General features: G+C 35.0%; 1 protein-coding gene across 9 annotated transcripts in view; it reads right to left on the bottom strand.

The window, feature by feature from the left end:
- RALGAPA1 (Ral GTPase activating protein catalytic subunit alpha 1) overlaps positions 1–20,946 on the bottom strand; it is a 207,800-nt gene that overhangs the window by 38,111 nt on the left and 148,743 nt on the right. For all 9 annotated transcript variants that reach the window (XM_025270980.3, XM_025270981.3, XM_025270983.3 and 6 more), the window contains 2 exons: positions 13,165–13,288; positions 7,712–7,867 (listed from right to left, as the gene is read on the bottom strand). In XM_025270980.3, coding sequence (XP_025126765.1) covers positions 7,712–7,867; positions 13,165–13,288 — 280 coding nt within the window. The remainder of the gene's footprint in view (positions 1–7,711; positions 7,868–13,164; positions 13,289–20,946) is intronic.

The raw sequence follows: 20,946 nt of genomic DNA, 5'->3' as shown, positions 1-20,946 counted from the left end.
TAATTTAATTAGAGGTATTAAACTCCATGCTGAGGTCAACAAGCCTTACTTCCTTCAATATTACACTTCAACCAGTGCTCATTAATGTGTCTACTGAATGGATTAACACACCTAAAGATATATGTACAAAGGAAAGGGGGACAACCTAATGATATCCAATTGTTCATTTGTAATAGGACACATGTTCTAGGCCTCAACTTATTACCACTAATGTGGAATTTATTAAATTCAGGAGAAAAAATACCAATACAGAAAGTGATTTTTTTATTAAGGAGAACTGGTATAAGACAACTAGTTTCTATGATGAAGTTTAAGCATTTAACCTTTTATTAAAAAGAAATTGATACTATAATAGAGCTAAAATATAAGCTTGTTACTTAGAAAAATCTTACATACTAGGACTCTGAAGACCACTGAGCAGAGAAAATAAGTAAAAAGAAACCTCATATAGAGAGCAATAAATATAAAGCTTTCTTGAAATCTATGAAAAGAAGGTCTAGAATAATTTATACTGAATTATGAAATGGGGTAAATTTTTCCTCTCTACTGAATTAAGTGAAATATTGCATCAATTTAGTCCCACCTTGATAGAGAAGATTTTAAGATTACTTAAATTACTACTGGAGAAAACAAGAGAACTATACCTTCCAAAATGATATCACTTTATTACATACTGTTTATAATTTTGACAGGTTTTGTTTTTATATGGTATTTTGTTTTTATATGTGAAAGAAGTGATATTTTGAAGATTTTTCACTACAACAAACAAACAAACTCCTAAAATGCTTTCGGTTAAAAAAGTGTATCTATCCAGGATAATTTTCTTCAATAAAACAGGTATAGTTACTTTAGCAACTAACATAACAGCATGCTTGCATTATAAATTTTAAAATGATAAATATATGCTTACATTTTTATTTTTTTTTTCTTACCTACCTACCTATTTATATATTTATCCTGGCTGCACCACACAACATGTGAGATCTTAGTTCCCTGACCAGAAATTGAACCTGTGCCCCTGCTTTGGAAGTGCAGAGTCTTAACCACTGGACCACTATGGAAGTCCCCTGTATTTTTAAAAGTTACAATACTTCTTACATTTCAGTACTAAACAACTGGGAAATTATGCCATGTATCTGCCTGCATTCTTTTTTTAATAATTTGAAAAAAAAAAAAAAACAAAAAAAACCACCAACTAATTAGAAAAAAATACCTATCCTATTCCACTTGGTAAACTGTTAAAATATACAATTTTACATTTATAATTAACTAACTTAAAAGGAGAGAAAAACTAAAATTTTTGTCTAGGGTGTTGTGTCAGCAAAATCGTGGACCAAGGAATTGTTTCTTTAGAGACACTGAAAAAACACAATCTTATATACAGAAAACCCTGATTCTACAATAAAATCTGTTAGAACTAATATGAATTCAACAAATACAAAATTAACACACAAAAGTCAGCTGCATTTTTAACAACAGAAGAGGAAACTGTAGAAACAATTCAGTTTTTAACACATTAAAAGAATAAAATATTAGCATAAATTTAAGGAGAAAGATGTTGACAACTACAAAATATTGCTGAAAAAATATGAAAGACTACATAAAAAAATGGAAACATTTCCCATATTCATGGATTGAAAGGCTTAACATTATTAAAATGACTACTGCTGCTGCTGCTACTGCTGCTGCTAAGTCGCTTCAGTCGTGTCCGACTCTGTGCGACCCCATAGATGGCAGCCCACCAGGCTCCCCCGTCCCTGGGATTCTCCAGGCAAGAACACTGGAGTGGGTTGCCATTTCCTTCTCCAATGCATGAAAGGACTACTAAAGTGATCCAAAGAGTCAGTGTAATCTACTGAAATCCCAACAAGGTTTTTCACAGATATAGAAAAACCAATCTTAAAATTCATATAGAATCTCAGGTGACTATGAATAATAAAAACAATCTTGAAAAAGAGGAATGAAGTTGTAAAATTCATATTACTTGAATTCAAAACTTACTACAAAGCTACAGTAATTAAAGCATTTAATTAAAGCAAAAGGACATTCAGACCAATGGAATAGAATAGGGAGTTCAGAAGTAAAAGTTTTACATAGATAACCAATTGATTTTTGACAAGGGTGCCAAGACCACTCACTAAAGGAATGCGTAGTCTATTAAACAAACATTAGTGCAACAAATGAATAGCCACATGTAAAGGAATGAAGTCAGACTTTTACCTCATACTCTACACAAAAAAATAACTAAAAATGGATCCAAAACATAAACATAAAAGCAAAAATTAAAATACTCTTAGAAGAAAACATATGGGAAAATATTCACGACATCGGATTTGGCAATGAATTCCTGGATTCAGAAGCAACAAAAGAGAACATAGATAAACTGAATTCCATCAAAATAAAACTTCTGTGCATCAAAGGACACTATTAAGAGAGTGAAAAGACAACCCACAAAATGGGAGAAAGTATTTGCTAGTTACATATCTGATAAGACAGTAACATCTAGAATATATAAAGAACTCCAATAACATAACCAGAAAATTACAAGCAACCTAATTTAAAAAATGGGTGGAAGAGCTGAATGGATATTTCTCCAAAGAAGATATACATATGGCCAATAAGCACACGAAAAGATGCACATCATTATTCAAAAGGGAAATGAAAGTCAAAGCCACAGACAGTATAAAACTCTGCACCTATTAGGATAGCTGATAACAAGTAATGGCAAGGATGTGGAAAAACTGGAACTTTTGTGCATTGGCTAGTGGAAATGTTAAATGGCACAGTCAGTTTGGAAAACAGCCGGACAACTCCTCAGAAAGCCAAACATATAATTTCCATGTTACCCAGCAATTCCACTCATTAGTCTATACACCTAAAAGAACGGAAAATAGGAATTCAAACAAATACCTGCATGACAATGTTCACTGCAGCATTATTCACAATAGCTAAAAAGTGGGAACAACCCAGTATCTATCAATAGATATATGGACAAACAAAATGCATTTACATAGGTGGGATACTATTCAGTCACAGAAAGGATGAAATTCTGACATGCTTCAACATCAATGAAGCTGGAAAACATTATGCTAAATGAAATCAGACACAAAAGGACAAATACTATATGATTCCAACTTATATAAGATATCTAGAATTGGAAAATTAAAAGAGAAAGAAAGCAAATTAGAGGTTACTAGGGGCTGGGCGTAGGTGGTAATGAAGTTATTGTTAATGGATATAGAGTTCTGTTTGGGAGGATAAAGTTCTGAGATTTCCAGTTTCCAGCCTGGCAAGTAAGGAGAAGAGAAGTTATCACTCTGTCCTAGCAACAAGTAAAAAGCTGAACAACTGAAAAATCAACTACAGTACTCTCTTAGATCAGAGAAGTGAGGTCATAGGCAAAACTGCTGTCCCAAAATTGGATAGGCAAATATGATGAATAACAATTTAACAGAGCAGAAAGCTCTGCAGGAGCCAGTGCCAGAGCAGGAAAACCTGAGTTGTTGGTGACAAACTGCTGGAGACTCAGTGTAAATAAGAGTGACAGAATGAAGATCAGAACCAGCGTAAGATATGGCAGGGATATGGGAATTACAACTGTGATTAATATGCTAAGGGCACTAATGGAAAAAATAAACAGCATGCAAGAACAGACGGATAATGTAAGCAGAGAGATGGACATTCTCAGAAAGAAAAAAAAGATGCTAGAGATAAAAAAGAACAATGTAAATAAAATGAGGAAAGCCTCTGATGGGCTCATTAGTAAACTGGACAAGGCTGAAGAAACAATCTCTGAGCGTCAGGATATAACAACAGAAATTTCTGAAACTGAAAAGCAAAGAGAAAAAAAAAAAACCCTGAAAAAAACCTCCCAATATCCAAGAACTGTGAGACAACCACAAAAAAGTGTAACATTTATGTATAGGAGGAGAGAAACAGAAGCAATAAGATTGAGAATTGCCCCAAATTAATGTTAGACACCAAATAACAGATCCAGGAAGCTCAGAGAACACTAAGCAGGATAAAAGGCCCCCAAACTACATCTAAGCATATCACATTCAAACATCAGAAAATTACAGATGAAAAAGCCTTGGGAGAAGCCAGAAGGGGGAAAAACATTTTATCTATGGAGAAGCAAAGATTAAAAATTACATCTGACTTCTCCTAAGAAATGAAAGGAGGAAGAAAGTAGAGTAAAATATTTAAAGGGCTGAGACAAAAAACTACTAATCTAGAATTCTATACCCTGTGAAATTATCCTTCACTAGTAAAGGAGAATAAAGACATTCTCAGACAACAGAAACTGAGGGAATTTGTTGCCAGCAGACCTGCCTTATAAGAAATACCTTTTCAGAGAGAAGGGAAACGATAGAAATTTGGATTTGCATACAGAAAGGAAAAGCATCAAAGAATCAATAACTGAAGGCAAAATAAAAACTTATTTTTCTTATTCTTAGTTGATCTAACACATAATAGGTTAAGGTAATAAACGGCAACAATGTATTTGATAATGCATGCTTATGTATATAAGAGCTTCCCTGGTGGCTCAGACAGTAAAGGATCTGCCTGCAATGCAGGGGTCCTGGGTTCGATCCCTGGATCAGGAAGACCCCCAGGCAAAGGGAATGGCAACCCACTTCAGTATTCTTGCCTGGAGAATTGCATGGACAGAGGAGCAGCGGGCTACAGTCCATGGGGTTGCAAAGAGGACACAACTGAGTGCCTAACACGCTCATCTATATACATGGTTAAGTAAAAGTAAAAATAAATGATATTGCAATGACACAAGGGACAGGAGGGGAAAAACTGGGCATATAGGTACTTTTAGTGAAGCACCATGTGTTATTTGAAAGAGGACTTAGTTATAAATGAATAGTACAAACTCTAGGGCAAGAACTGGAAAACAATTTTTAAAAAAAGCACAAATGATATGCGAAAAGAGAGAAAATGGAATCGTAAAATGCTGTTATAACCACAAATGGCAGGAAAAAAATGTAAAATACAAAACTAAAGAACAAGAGTAACAAATAGAAAATAATGACAAATATGGTAAATATTAGTCCAATTATATTAATAATCACTTTAAATGTCAATGATTCAAATACATAGAGACTGTCAGAGTGGATCAAAAAAAAAAAAAAAAAAAAAGCCCTAACTATATGTTGTCTACAAGAAATCAACTTTAAATATAGAGACACATACAGATTCAAAGTAAACAGATGTAGAAAGATATACCATGATACCACCAATAAGAAAGCAGGATATACCAATTTCAGAGACAGCACACTTCAGAGCAAGGAAGATAACCCAGGATAAAGGGGGGCATAACCTAATGATAAAGAGGTCACTATTCCAAGAAGACATAACCAATCCTAAGGTGTATGTACCTAAAAACAGGGTGTCAAAATATGTGAGGCAAAAACTGACAGCACTGCAAGGAAAGCAGAAGAACCCCTATTATAGTTGAGACTGTAATACCCCTCGCAGAAAAGGAGAGACCTAGCAGGCAGAAAACTGGTAAGGATACAGTTGAACTTAACAGCTTCATCAATCAAGTGAATATAATTGACATTTATAGACTATTTCATTCAACAATAGCAGATTACACATTCTTCCCAGACTCGCACACAACATTCACCAGATAGACTATACTTGGGCCATAAAACACACCTTAACAAATTAAAAAAAAATAGAAATCATATGATGTCTGCTCTTAGACCACAATGGAATTAAACTAGAAATCAATAACAAAAAGATAGCTGGTAAAGCCCCAAATGCTTGGAAATTAAACAGCACAGTTCTAAGTAACACATAGGTCAAAAAATATTTTGAAATAAATGGAGAAATTCTGGAAATGAATGTTTCTAATGGCTGTACCACACTGTAAATGTACTTTATGACAAAGAACTGTACATATTAAAATGATTAAAATGGTAAATTTTATGTTTTATATACATATTTTACCACAATAAAAAATTTCAATGCATATAAATAAAACAAACTATTAGTATTTAAGGTTTAATCCCTCAATATACTCTAATATATCCAATACTTAAAAATTTCACCATTTAGGGTATACTTTTAGTTAGAACTCAACCATTTAAATATTCTAAAATGGTATTAACACATTTCCAAAATTAATTTTGCTATAATGGATTGTTTAACATCCACTTAAGATTCTTCTTAAATAATTAAGGAAGACCTTTGTGACTGTTGTGAAGGAAATAAGAAATGTTAATTTAAAACATTTCTACAAAGGTTGCAAAAATACAACTTAAAGTACCTTATAACCATCAGGTTTAATATACTGAAGTAAAAATATCCTACATAAGTTTCTTTAAAAAATTTTCAACAAAGAATGATATACTTTGTTCTGCTCTTATGTTTGCAATTGAAGATACTATTAATTTTAGACTCTGCTCTGGGGTTTAAAAGTTGTATCCACAGTTCTGTGAAAATGAGGATCACTGACAAGTTCTTAATGATTACAATAATTTATCTTTTTGCACTATACCCATAATTGTCTCTAATTTGGGTATGGCTTATTTTCATACAGATTTAAAATGAGAAGATGGAAGAAAGTGCTTAACTGAAGTTTTACACCAACCCAAATCTTTACCATTTTCTTGTCAGTATTTATGTCTCATTCTGTATTACTAAAAACTATATGCTAAGATATTCTATAGAAAATCTGTGACTAAGTATACTTACCTTCCTACACATCAATTACCTATACCTTTACTATTCATTCCAATCTAATTAGCATCCATATATTAGTTATTCTAAACATTACCCATTTAGTATGTAATTTCCAACAGTATTCTAAAATGGAAACAAAAAACATCAAAGGTATTAATTCAATATTATAAAGTATTTAAGAGGAATTCTGAAGTTCCTTTTCAAAAGAGTATAAGTATGAAACTGTTTTCATAGGTTATTAATGAACTCTTACGAGCTCTGATACTAAGTAACATAAGAATATTGAGTAAAATGATCTACTATATTAAGCAGGTTACATTCAGCAGTGGTTTTGAATAAACTGAGGTATAGGAAAAAAAGAAGATAAAAGAAATGGTGGACAAGGTTTCACTTGAAAATTATGTTTCTCCCTAAAAACACCAAACATGGATTGAGCACACACAACTTTATTCCAGGATATGTCTGTGGGCACTAAAATGATTTTTGAATGCTGGCATCTGCTACAGCAAAATGGTGGTGTAGGTTTTAAAAGATATGGGCCATTAAAACCGTTTCACTATACCTCCCATAAATTCTAAGGCAGTAAAATGTATTTTAATGAATTAAGACCTATTTTATCTGCTATATTAATTTTAGTTAAAATTTATTATAAAGCACATTTTAAATGCTTTATAATAATTCACATTTTCATTTTTTCCCCTTTCCCTTAATCAATATAAATGTTATATCCATCTCTGTGTGGGGATGTGAATTATAATTTCATCAATCTGAACATATACAGTAGTTTTTCAATTTGTCAAATGCCCATTTTCTTGAAGGCAAATGCTTTTTTAAGACTATAACCTTCAATCATATCATTAAGGAAAACAGTTTACTCTGCAACAATACTGTTCCTCAAGACAGTACTAGGTGAAGAACAGACTACTCAGAAATAGCTCTTAATCAATTAGATTACTTGCTTACATATTTTTCTAGGATTCTAACTCTGAGCACTTTTTTCCTTAGCACTTACTTTTTTGGTCAAAGAGTCATCAGAATCCGAAGGCATTCTTGTTGACACATGAAATATTACTTCAACTGTAGAGGTAGCAAAATATGGTGTGGTCAATCCAGTGCTTTTATTTTTTTGTAGTCCTCCCATGAAACCACAATGGTTTGTAAGATTTACCTAGAAACAATGAAAAGACACAAAATGTTTATTAACAAAACCAAACTAAACTCACTACGGAAAAAAACTCAAATCTCTCACTTTGCAAAAATATGGGGAATGAAGTCTTTTGCATACTACCAACCATGGCTTGTCCCAGAATTATTAGTTAGAGCTATTCTATACACTGGTAGATCTTCTTAAGTATCTGAGGATCTCTAATTAGTAGGAACTAATTAGCAAAGGAATCAACTGCTGAGCACTATGCATCTTTTGTTAGGCTGCTAGGTGTTAAATTGTAAAGTCTGTGGGGGGGACACCAAGGGCAGAGAGTAAAAACCAAGCGGCAAAAATCAACACTGGAAATGATCTGGGGAAAAGTTTAAAAAAAAAAAACAGTAATGTCACTTTGATTAAATAATTTGGTGTGACATATTTATTCATCAAAACTAGCTTCTTAATTATTAGTACCTATCATAGCCCAGAACAAAAATACAAAAACGCACACTTCAAATGTATTTTAAAAAAACTTCAAATTAATCTTTGCAAAGACTTTTAAATCTCTTTTTCCCAATTATAAGTATGATATATTTAATATCAGGGTCATTTCACTGGATGATATCCCCTGGACTTGTTCGACACACAGACCAGTAACTTGTGCTCATTGTAAAAAACCAAAGAAATATTGTAAAGAAAAAACTAAAACTTAAACACTGCTTGTATCTCTCCATTCAGAGAAACAAGCTATGTATACGCTTGTAAAAAAACAAAATATAAATAAGTGCAAAGCACAGACTTACAAAAGCAAATTTCTGCATATTTGAACTGAACATGTCTCTACTAGCAGTATATCCTATTAATGGCTGAATGTATAAATAACAAGTTAGCTGTCATGCTACTACCATAAGATTTCCTCATTTATAATGTCTTAAATTTATTTTTAACTAAGTAATACATTCATACAATTAAAAGTTCAAAAGACTTATCACCCAGCAATCCCACTGCTGGGCATACACACCGAGGAAACCAGAACTGAAAGAGACACGTGTACCCCAATGTTCATCGCAGCACTGTTTTTAATAGCCAGGACATGGAAGCAACCTAGATGTCCATCAGCAGATGAATGGTACATATACACAATGGAGTATTACTCAGCCATTAAAAAGAATACATTTGAATCAGTTCTAATGAGGTGGATGAAACTGGAGCCTATTATACAGAGTGAAGTAAGCCAGAAAGAAAAACACCAATACAGTATACTAACGATATATATGGAATTTAGAAAGATGGTAACGATAACCCTGTATGCGAGACAGCAAGAGAGACACAGATGTATAGAACAGTCTGTTGGACTCTGTGGGAGAGGGAGAGGGTGGGACGATTTCGGAGAATGGCATTGAAACATGTATAATATCATATAAGAAACGAATCGCCAGTCCAGGTTCGATACAGGATGCTTGGGGTTGGTGCACTGAGATGATCCAGAGGGATGGTACGGGGAGGGAGGTTCAGGATGGGGAACACATGTACACCCGTGGCGGATTCATGTTGATGTATGGCAAAACCAATACAATATTGTAAAGTAATTAGCCTCCAATTAAAATAAATAAATTTTTAAAAAAAATTTAAAAGATACATCAGTATTTTTTCTTCCATATTTCTCATCTCTAGCTACTCAGTTTCACTCTAACAAAGCAATTTCTTAAGTATGCTTCCAAAAATGTTCTCTATATGCAATTAAATTTTAAAAGTATGTATGTGCGTGTGCACACACACACAACATAGATATACAATGTTCTGCAACTTGCTTTAATGCACTTAAAACTTGTTGAAAAATACTCCTTATTAGTAAGTAAAGAGACTCATCTTTTTGTTTTTAGGACTTCACAGAAGTCCCTTTTCTTGATGTACAATAATTTAGTGCCCTACTTGAAGGATATTTAGACTTTCCCAATCTTTTGCTATTACAGTCAATGCTGCAATGGATAACACTGAACACATATCATGCTGCATTTGTGAAAGCAGATCTGTAGGACCAACAGTCAAAAGTGGAAATGTAAGTCAAAGGACATGTGCATTTCTGATTTTGAAACCCACTAGCAAATTGCTCTCTGTAGACTGTACCAACAGTTGCATAAGTGTTTCTCTCATATGCTCTCAAATATATTATCAAACTGTATGACCTCTGCTGATAGGTTAAAAAATGATATTTTGAGTGTACCTTTTGTTGTTTTCTTTTAGAAAGTTATTTACTTTCAAGTCAATTTTCTGAGTACATAAAGGAGAAAGTCTAAGTTTAGCGCTCCTTGCTATAAAACAGTTCTGTAACGTGCAGATCTCTAATTTTCAATTAAATGTTTTATCTGGAGATTAATTGTAGATTCTACAAAGTTCTAAGAAATAATAGAAAGATATACCCTTTTCTCAGATTCCCCCAATGCAGAACCATATTATAACCAGGATACTGATACTGATATGACTGAGACAACACAAGGATTCCCCGTGTTGCCCTGTTACACGACCCACATCCACTTCCCCCCTACCCCACTTCTTTCTTAATGCCTGGCAATCACTAACTTGTTCTTTACTACTGAAACTGTCATTTCAAGAATCTTATGTAAGTGGATTATGTGGCATGTAACTTTTCCAAGTGTTTGGAGATTTTCGCATTATTTCTGTTAATGATTTCAAGTTTGATCCTACTGTAGTTGGAGAACACATTGTATGATTTCAACACCTTAAAACGTGCTGAAGTTTCTTTTAATGGTTCATACATGGTCTATCTTGGTATATGTTCCTTAGACACTGAAAATATGTTATGATATAGCTGGGTGGAGTGTTTTATATAAATGTTAATTAGGTCCTATTGGTTGTTGGTGGTGTTGAGACCCTCTATATACTTGCTGATTTTCTGTCTACTTCTCTCAGTTGTTGAGAGAGGGGTAAAGTCTCCATTTATAATTGTGAATCTGCCTATTTCTTCTTTTGGTTCTATCAGCTCTGCTTCACATATTTTGCAGTTCTGTTGTCTGCTGCACATATGTTTAGGATTTTTAAGTCTTCTTAGTGGACTGACCCTTTTATCACTGTTATAGAATGTCCCTTATCTCTGATAATTTTCTCTGAAGCCTACCTTATCTAATATAAATTCAGTCACTCTGGCTTTAAGATTTGCACAATATAATTTTTTCTGTCCATGTACTTTCTACCAGCCTATATTATTATACTCAAAGTGAGTTTCTTTTACAATGCATATAAGTGAGTCATGTTCTTTAATCCAATCACCCAATTTTTTGGGAAAAAAAACAAACATCTATTTATTTGGCTGCCTTGGGTCTCAGCTGAAGCACATGGGATCTTTCGGCATGCTGGGTCTTTCACTGCAGCATGCTAGCTCTTTGCTGTGGTTTGCAGGCTTCTCTCTCAAGCGGTGGTATACAGGCTTTAGAGCATGTGGGCTCAGCAGCTGCAGCACACGTATGGGCTTAGCTGCCCTGCAATATATGGGATCCTAGTTCCCTGACCAGGCATCAAACCTGCTTCTCCTGCACTGGAAGGTGGATTCTAAACCACTGGAGCACCAGGGAAGTCCCGACTCTGCCAATTTTAATTGTTATATTTAGATCATTAATATTTACTGTAATGACAGATATATTAGAGCATAAGCTCACCATTTAATTTTTTTGTTCTCTGCACATTTGCTGTTTTATTTTTCTATCTCTTACAGGTTACCTGAAACATATTTTAGAACTCTGATTTTAGTTATCATTTTGAGTGTATCTTCTGTTATATGTTTCTTACTGGTTTTTCTTGGTATTTATTATATGAAACATACCTTATTACAGTCTACCGATGTTGTCATTTTACCAGTTTGAGTGAAACACAGAAACCCTATGTCACTTTATGTCCTTTAACCCTCCCCTGTTTGTAATATAATTGCCACGAATATTTGCTTGGTGGTGGTGGTGTTTAGTTGCTAAGTTGTGTCTGACTCTTTTGCGACCCCCCCATAGACTGTAGCCTGCAAAGCTCCTCTTCCATAGGATTTCCCAAGCAAGAATACTGGAGTGGGTTGCCATTTCCTTCTCCAGGGGATATTTCCAACCCAGAGATTGAACCCATGTCTCCTGATTTACAGGCGGATTCTTTAACACTGAGCCACATGGGAAGTCCAATTTCCAGTATACTATAGCTATATGTGTGTTCTTTACATATATTTTCCCCTCACAGCACAATTACTAAAGCCCACATGCCTAGAGCCCACAACAAGAGAAGCCACTGCAATGAGAAACCCATGCAACGCAATGTAGAGTAGTCCCTGCTAGACACAACTAGAGAAAGCCCACATATAGTAATGAAGACAGCACAACCAACAATGAATAAATTAAAAATAAAAATTTTTAAAGTGGGTTCCTCCATTTATATATATTTTAAATATGAATTAAAATTTTAATATATGATGAATATATATGTATATTCATCAAATTTCAGAGCACAAATTTTGCTGATCCAATATATATAAAATGTCTGCTATTAATGACAAATCGATCAGCCACATCAAGTTCATTTTCTCTTAGAACATGTCTGCCTCACCATTTTACAATTTAAATAAACATACTAATTCAAATCTATTACAAACACCTCACTTCCCAGCTATAATTATTAACACAGACAAATTGGTTCAGGAACCTTGACATGAATTGGTTGCTAGCATGACATAGAGTGCAGCACCTTCCAATATTTCCTGCTTTGTGATTGGAGATACTCTCTCTCAGGAACATGCCCTCTTGAATGAACTGTCTCTTTTTTGGGTACCAAACCTTAGAGGGCAATGTAGGCCTCAGGTGAGTGAGAGGTATACTTTAACAAAGATGAAGAACAGAAAATGAGAGGCAAGAGACTGGTAGAAGGGTTCTCACACATTAATTTTAGTTAAGTTGAGGATTAGAAACTTATCTCCTCATAACTAACCATGCCAACATGGTTAGTTAGAATCCTTGGGACAGTCCTAGAATACTTATACGTTCATTTTAAGATCACTAGTCTAATGGTCATAATTGTGAGGAAAATCTGGATCTTTTAAGTCTATGAGTTTAGCACACTCTGACAATATATTATACGATAAAACAGTCAAAAGATTTCCTAAGTCCCAATTCTGCTGTCTTTGTAGATGAGATATAAGGCAGAAACAATAACAAATCCATTGTTAAGTTGCTGAGTCTCCTAAAATAATGCTTCTAACGTAAACTAAAAGGAAAAAGAAAACTGCTGCTTCCAAATAGAAATAAAATGATATTTATATAATTTAAAAACAATACCTCCCAACCAAGACCAGCTACAAAATCTTCATATGCTTGACTTCCTCCTGTATTGGTGAGAATGGAATGTTTGTCTTCTTGTCCTTCAGCAACATAAAATACTGCAATCTTGTGTGTCTCTCGGCTATAAAACAAAAAATTCCACCATTCATTTAATCATTCATTTATCCAATAATAAACTTCTAAATATGGAGCAATAAAAAAGATGAAAATGAATTAAACCTTATAATCTACAGAGAGTAGATTATAAGTAACTATAAGTTACTTAGATTACTATAGTTACTTAGATTGTAAGTAACTACAAGTAAAAAATCCTGAAAGTTACAAAATTGTAATTTGAACAGAAGAAAAGCATGATTACTTTTGACTGAGAAATTAGACAGAAATTTAAAACAGAAGGTACTATTAAGTTTGGTAAAGGTAACTAAGATTTGACAGATGAAGAAGAGAAGGTATCAGGAAAGACACATAGGTGTGAATACACAAAGCATCTGAGGAGCTGCCTGTTGTACAATGTAGCTGAATCCCAGAGTCAGAGGGACTGTGTTTTAGAACTAAAGCTAAGTAGGAGTAAAGAGATGAGTAAGAAATGATCCATTTCTCCAAATTACTTGTAAGAAATTCATACATAAATACTATAAAACTTTATGAAATAAGTGACAACTTCTGAGACATTTTAGTTTTAGTTCTCCCTAAAATTAAAAATGCTCCTAAAAGCTAACTTGTTGTATGAAATTTGGGTTTCCAAGATAACAATAAATGACTCAAGCAAACAACAACTACCAATGTACTTCTGATTCAAAGACACAAAGTAGAAAGTAAAAGAAATGGAAAAAGATGCTATGCAAACAGTAATCAAAAGGGCTGATGTTGCTATATTAGACTTTTAAATAAAAATGTTACAGGTAGTTCAGAGAGAAGTCTTAGGGTGAGGTGGGGGTTGGTTTGGGTACAAGGGATTCTTTTTTCCATTCTGTGTATGTATGTCATTAATCTGACAAGTCTCCCTACTCCCCACTTGTCTGTCCCCATTCCCATATCTGTATGGTACAAGCAATAAAGACTAAAAAGCTATTAGAGCTAGTAAATGACTTCAGAAAGGATTTAGGATATAGTATCAACATACAAAAAACCAACTGTACTTTTATAAACTAACAATGAACAATCCAAAAACAAAATAAAGAAAGCCATTTCTTTTATAATAGCATCAAAAATACACAATAATAAAAATGCTTAACAAAAATATTTTGCACTAACAAAAGTACAAAACTTAAATACTCTGAAAGCCACAAAATGTTGTTGAAGAAAAGTAAAGATCTTTAAAAAAAAATCCTATATTCATGGACTTAGAAACTTATTATAATATTTACCAAATTGATTATAAATTTAATACAACTTTTACCAAAATCCTAGCTTCCCTTTTTTTGTAGAAGTTGATAAGCCAATTCTAAAATTCACAAGAAAATGCAAAAATTCCAAATAGTCAAAATAATCTTGAAAAAGAAGAATGAAGTCAGAAGACTCATAATTCCCAGCCTTTAAGCCTGCTACAAAACTATAGCAATCAATGGACTGTGGTACTATCATGGAAGTGAAAGTAGTTCACTCCTGGCCGATTCTTTGTGATCCCCTGGACTGTAGCCTGCTAGGTGCCTCTGCCCTGGAATTCTCCAGGCAAGAATACTGGAGTAGGCAGCCATTCATTTCTCCAGGGGATCTTCCCAACCCAAGGATCGAACCTGAGTCTCCTGCAATGCAGGCAGATTCTTTACTATGTGAGCCACCAGGGAAGCCCGTGGTATTACTATAGCAGAGACATATATTTGTGGTCTTCTGTGACAGGATTTTTAGCACAGTGTTTGCAAAATTCATCTATGTTGCTCAGCACTTCATTTCTTCTTATCCCTGAATAATACTGCATTTGTAAATGTACATTTTGTTTATTCATTCATAAGTTGTTGGATATTTGCGTTAGTTTCACTTCTTGACTGTTATGAATAGTGCTGCTATAAAATATAAACATTTGTATCATTTTTTAATGGACAGAAAAGGCTTTCTGCAACAGGGCCAAGCCAATTCAATTGGACAAAAAAATTAGTCTTTTCAACAAATAGTCCTGAGGGAACTGGATATCTGAAATGCAAAAGAATAAAGTTGGAATCTTACCTCACACCATATACAAAAATTAAAAAGCATTACAGACCCTAAATACATGGTCTAAAATGATAAAAATCTTATTAAAAAGTTCACAGAACTATAAAACGTCCATGTAAAAACGACATGAATGTCCATAGCAGGATTATTCATAACAGCCAAGAAGTGAAACTAATGCAAATGTCCATCAATTTATGAATGAACAAAATGTAGTATATTCACAAATGAGTATTATTCAGGGATAAGAAGAAATGACGTGCTGACACATGCTGCAACATAGATGAATTCTGAAAACACAGTGCTAAAAAGCCCTCACAAAAGACCACATATGTTTGATTCCTATTATATTAAATATCCAGAATAGGCAAATCTATAGAGAAAGAAAGTAGACAAATGTTGTCTACAGCTGGTGAGTAGGGGGTAGTGTTCAGGGGTAATGGAGAATGACTAGTAGTGGGAACAATGTTTCTATTGAAGGAAATACTCTAAAATTGCTGTGAGAGCTGTCTATGAATATACTAAAAACATGCACACTTTGAGTGAACCTTATGGTATGTGAATTACATCTCAAGAAAGATGTTAGAGTTTAAGTTGGAAGTATGAAGTACATTTAAGTTGGAAGTATGTGTAAATTCTGATCCTGGCAGAAAGGGGACTTCTCAGTGCTATCAATATTCCAGGTAAAGGGCTATCAGCTAGAAGTCATAAATCATAATTAATAAAGTTGAGCAGAGTTATATAGAAATGTTCACCTATTACTAAGTCAAAAAGAGAAATACATGTGCCAAATAGGAAAATTTAGAAAATAAATCTTTAAAATGCAAAAGTAAAAGAGGAATCACTTTATATTATCTATGGTCTTTTTAAAATTTGTAAAAGTAGAACTTGTTGTTGTTTGGTCACCCAGTCGTGTCTGACTCTTTGCAACTCCATGGACTGCAGGCCTCTAATATGAAGGAGACTTTACCTGCCCTTTAAAATCAGATGTTAATTTTTCACCATTCCTTATTTTTCTACTTACTACTTCTACTAAAATGCTTGGTATGTATCAGATTGCCATTAAATTATTATGTACCACAACAGTGAATGAAGTAAAAAAGATTAGAAAAAAATGAGTTTAGTGAACTTGTTGGCACAAATATTCTGTAAGTCCAGTACTGGCAAAATATTATGAGCTTACTATTGGAAAATTAAAAGTGAAATATGCTAAGTTACAAGCACTCTTGATTCCTTATATATACATTGCAATAGAAAGAATGATAAAAATAATTGAGATTTGAAATTCAAAAATATGGTAGTTCAACCATGCAGAATAGGAATGAGTTAATCTAGTCAAAGAAAACAGAGATATATAAATGGTTGAAGAGATAAGACTATAAAGAAAGTATCTTTTCATTTTCTTTCTTCCTAATCCTGAAGATAAATAATCAGGTTTGTTTTCAGATTCTTGGCTTAAGAAGAAGCTCAAAGTTGCCTTACTGTCTATCACATAATTAGAATGAATTTTTACTTGAACCCATTATGTCAGAAGAAGAAAGGGAAGTGGTTTCATTATTTAATTCTTATAAAAAAGCAAAATAAATGTCATGTGTTCATTTGGCATATAATATCAAAAAGAGAATCTATGCTGTCTCAGTGAACATGTCCTCCATATACTCCAGCAGTATATGAGAATGGAAGTCGTTTAGCAGCAGCCAAGAAATAGAAAAGCATAAGGTAATGTAAAGCAACCATGAATAGCCAAGATTGGCTGGTATGGCCTGAGTTCTAAAGAATCTGATCAGGCATTGGGAAGTCACTAAGGAATAAAATAAAAATTTTATTTTAGAACAAGGTAATTTTAACATGACTTTTGAAGCCAGGAGAAAAGAACATTTAAAGAGAGAACAGATAGATGGTAAAAAAAAAAAAAAAAGAGAGAGAGAACAGACGACAGTATTGGATTTTTAGAGGATATAATACTCATGAGGTTTTTAGGGCAGAAACTATTCTGTGTTATATTGTAATGGGGTATGTGCACTCAGTCGCTTCATTTGTGTCTGACTCTTTTGTGACCACATGGACTATAGCCCACCAGGCTCCTCTGTCCATGGGATTCTCCAGGCAAGAATATTGGAGTGGGCTGACATGCCCTCCTCCAGGTGATCATCCCACCCACAACTCTTGTGTCTCCTGCATTGCAGGTGGATTCTTAACTGCTGAGCCCGAATGGTGTACATGTGTCATTATACATTTGTTAAATTTCATTATCTCATACAATATACAATGCCAAGAGTGAACTCTAACATAAAATTCAGTTAATATAGCATATCAATATTGGGTCATCATTTTAACAAATGTAACACAATGATACAATATAAAAATAATACCAGTAACTCTGTGTTACCCACAATCACAGAAAACTAACCAATCTAATCACATGGACCACAGCCTTGTCTAACTCAATGAAACTAAGCCATGCCATGTAGGGCGACCCATGGGTCATGGTGGAGAGTTCTGACAAAATGTGGAGAAGGGAATGGCATACCACTTCAGTATTCTTGCCTTGAGAAACCCCATGAACAGTATGAAGGCAAAAAGAGAGAGGACATTGAAAGATGAACTCCCCAAGTCAGCAGGTGCCCAATATGCTACTGGAGATCAGTGGAGAAATAACTCCAGAAAGATTGAAGGGATGGAGCCAAAGCAAAAACACCACCCAGTTGTGGATGTGACTGGTGATAGAAGCAAGGTCCAATGCTATAAAGAGCAATATTGCATAAGAACCTGGAATGTTAGGTCCATGAATCAAGGCAAATTGGAAGAAGTCAAACAGGAGACGGCAAGAGTGAACGTCGACATTTTAGGAATCAGCGAACGAAAATGGGACTGGAATGGGTGAATTTAACTCACATGACCATAATATCTACTACTGTGGGCAAGAAACCCTTAGAAGAAATGGAGCAGCCATCACAGTCAACAAAAGAGTCCAAAATGCAGTACTTGGATACAATCTCAAAAACCAACAGAATGATATCTGTTCATTTCCAAGGCAAACCATTCAATATCACGGTAATCCAAGACTATGCCCCAACCAGTAACACTGAAGAAGCTGAAGCTGAACGGGTCTGGGAAGACCTACAAGACCTTTTAGAACTAACACCCAAAGATGATGTTCTTTTCATTACAGGGGACTGGAATGCAAAAGTAGGAAGTCAAGAAACACCTGGAGTAACAGGCCAATTTGGCCTTGGGAGTACAGAATGAAGCAGGGTAAAGGTTAATAGAGTTTTGCCAAGAGAACACACTGGTCATAGCAAACACCCTCTTCCAACAACACAAGAGAAGACTCTACACATGGACATCACCAGATGGTCAACACCGAAATCAGACTGATTATATTCTTTGCAGCCAAAGATGGAGAAGCTCTATACAGTCTGCAAAAACAAGACCAGGAACTGACTGTGGCTCAGATCATGAACTCCTTATTGCCAAATTCAGACTTAAACTGAAGAAAGGAGGGAAAACCCAGTAGACCATTCAGGTATGACCTAAATTAAATCCCTTACGATTTATACTGTGGAAGTGAGAAATAGATTTAAGGGACTAGATCTGATAGACAGAGAGCCTGATGAACTATAGATGGAGGTTTGTGACACTGTACAGGAGACAGGGATCAAGACCATCCCCAAGAAAAAGAAATGCATAAAAGCAAAATGGCTGGTTGAAGAGGCCTTACAAATAGCTGTGAAAAGAAGTGAAAAGCAAAGGAGAAAAGGAAAGATATACCCATTTGAATGCACAAAGACTAGCTAGCAAAGATAAAGCCTTCCTCAGTGATCAGGTCAAAGAAATAGAGGAAAACAATAGAATGGGAAAGACTACAGATCTCTTCAGGAAAATCAGAGATACCAAGGGAACATTTCATGCAAAGATGGGCTGAGTAAAGGACAGGAATGGTATGGACCTGACAGAAGCAGAAGATATTAAGAAGAGGTGGCAAGAACACACAGAAGAAATGTACAAAAAAGACCTTCATGACCCAGATAATCACAATGCTGTGATCACTCACCTAGAGCCAGATATCCTGGAATGGGAAGTCAAGTGGGCCTTAGAAATCATCACTACAAACAAAGCTAGTGGAGGTGATGGAATTCCAGTTGGGATATTTCAAATCCTGAAAGATGATGTTGTGAAAGTGCTGCACTCAATATGTCAGCAAATTTGGAAAACTCAGCAGTGGCCACAGGACTGGAAAAGGTCAGTTTTCATTCCAATACCAAAGAAAGGCAATGCCAATGAATGCTCAGACTACCACACAATTGCACTCATCTCACACACTAGTAAAGTAATGCTCAAAATTCTCCAAGACAGGCTTCAGCAATACATGAACCATGAACTTCCAGATGTTCAAGCTGGTTTTAGAAAAGGAAGAGGAACCAGAGATCAAATTGCCAACACCTGCTGGATCATCAAAAAAAGAAGAGAGTTCCAGAAAAACACCTATTTCTGCTTTATTGACTATGCCAAAGCCTTTGACTGTGTGGATCACAATAAACTGGAAAATTCTGAGAGAGATGGGGATACCAGACCACCTGACCTGCCTCCTGAAAAATATGTATGCAGGTCAGGAAGCAACAGTCAGAACTGGACATGGAACAACAGACTGGTTCCAAATAGGAAAAGGAGTACATCAAGGCTGTATATTGTCAGCCTGCTTATTTAACTTCTATGCAGAGTACATCATGAGAAATGCTGGGCTGGAAGAAGCACAAGCTGGAATCAAGATTGCTGGGAGAAATATCAATAACCTCAGATGCAGATGATACCACCCTTATGGCAGAAAGAGAAGAACTAAAGAGCCTCTTGATGAAAGTGAAAGAGGAGAGTGAAAAAGTTGGCTTAAAGCTCAACATTCAGAAAACTAAGATCATGGCATCTGGTCCCATCACTTCATGGCAAATAGATGGGGAAACAGTGGAAACAGTGTCAAACTTTATTTTGGGGGGCTCCAAAATCACTGCAGATGGTGATTGCAGCCATGAAATTAAAAGATGCTTATTCCTTGGAAGGAAAGTTATGACCAACCTAGACAGCATATTAAAAAGCAGAGACATTACTTTGCCAACAAAGGTCCGTCTAGTCAAGGCTATGGTTTTTCCATTAGTCATGTATGGATGTGAGAGTTGGAGTATAAAGAAAGATGAGTGCTGAAGAGTTGATGATTTTGACCTATGGTATTGGAGAAGACTCTTGAGAGTCCCCTGGACTGCAAGGAGATCCAACCAGTCCATCCTAAAGGAGATCAGTCTTGAGTGTTCTTGGAAGGACTGATGTTGAAGCTGAAACTCAATACTTTGGTTACCTGATGCGAAGAACTGACTCATCTGAAAAGACCTTGATGCTGGGAAAGATTAAGGTGGGAGGAGAAGGGGACTACAGAGGATGTGATGGTTGGATGGCATCACTGACTCAATGGACATGAGTTTGCATGAACTCTGGGATTTGGTGATGGAAAGGGAGGCCTGGCGTGCTGGGGTTCATGGGGTCGCAAAGAATCAGACGTGACTGAGCGACTGAACTGAACTGAATATTCATTTCATGAATCTGGCTGTAACATTAATTTTAAAAATATGAGGACAAAAATTT

The sequence above is a fragment of the Bubalus bubalis genome, chromosome 20 (assembly GCF_019923935.1).
Source record: "Bubalus bubalis isolate 160015118507 breed Murrah chromosome 20, NDDB_SH_1, whole genome shotgun sequence".
Taxonomy (NCBI): domain Eukaryota; kingdom Metazoa; phylum Chordata; class Mammalia; order Artiodactyla; family Bovidae; genus Bubalus; species Bubalus bubalis.
The sequence above is the reverse complement of the archived record's forward strand: the minus strand, read 5'-3'. Positions and strand labels throughout refer to the sequence as shown.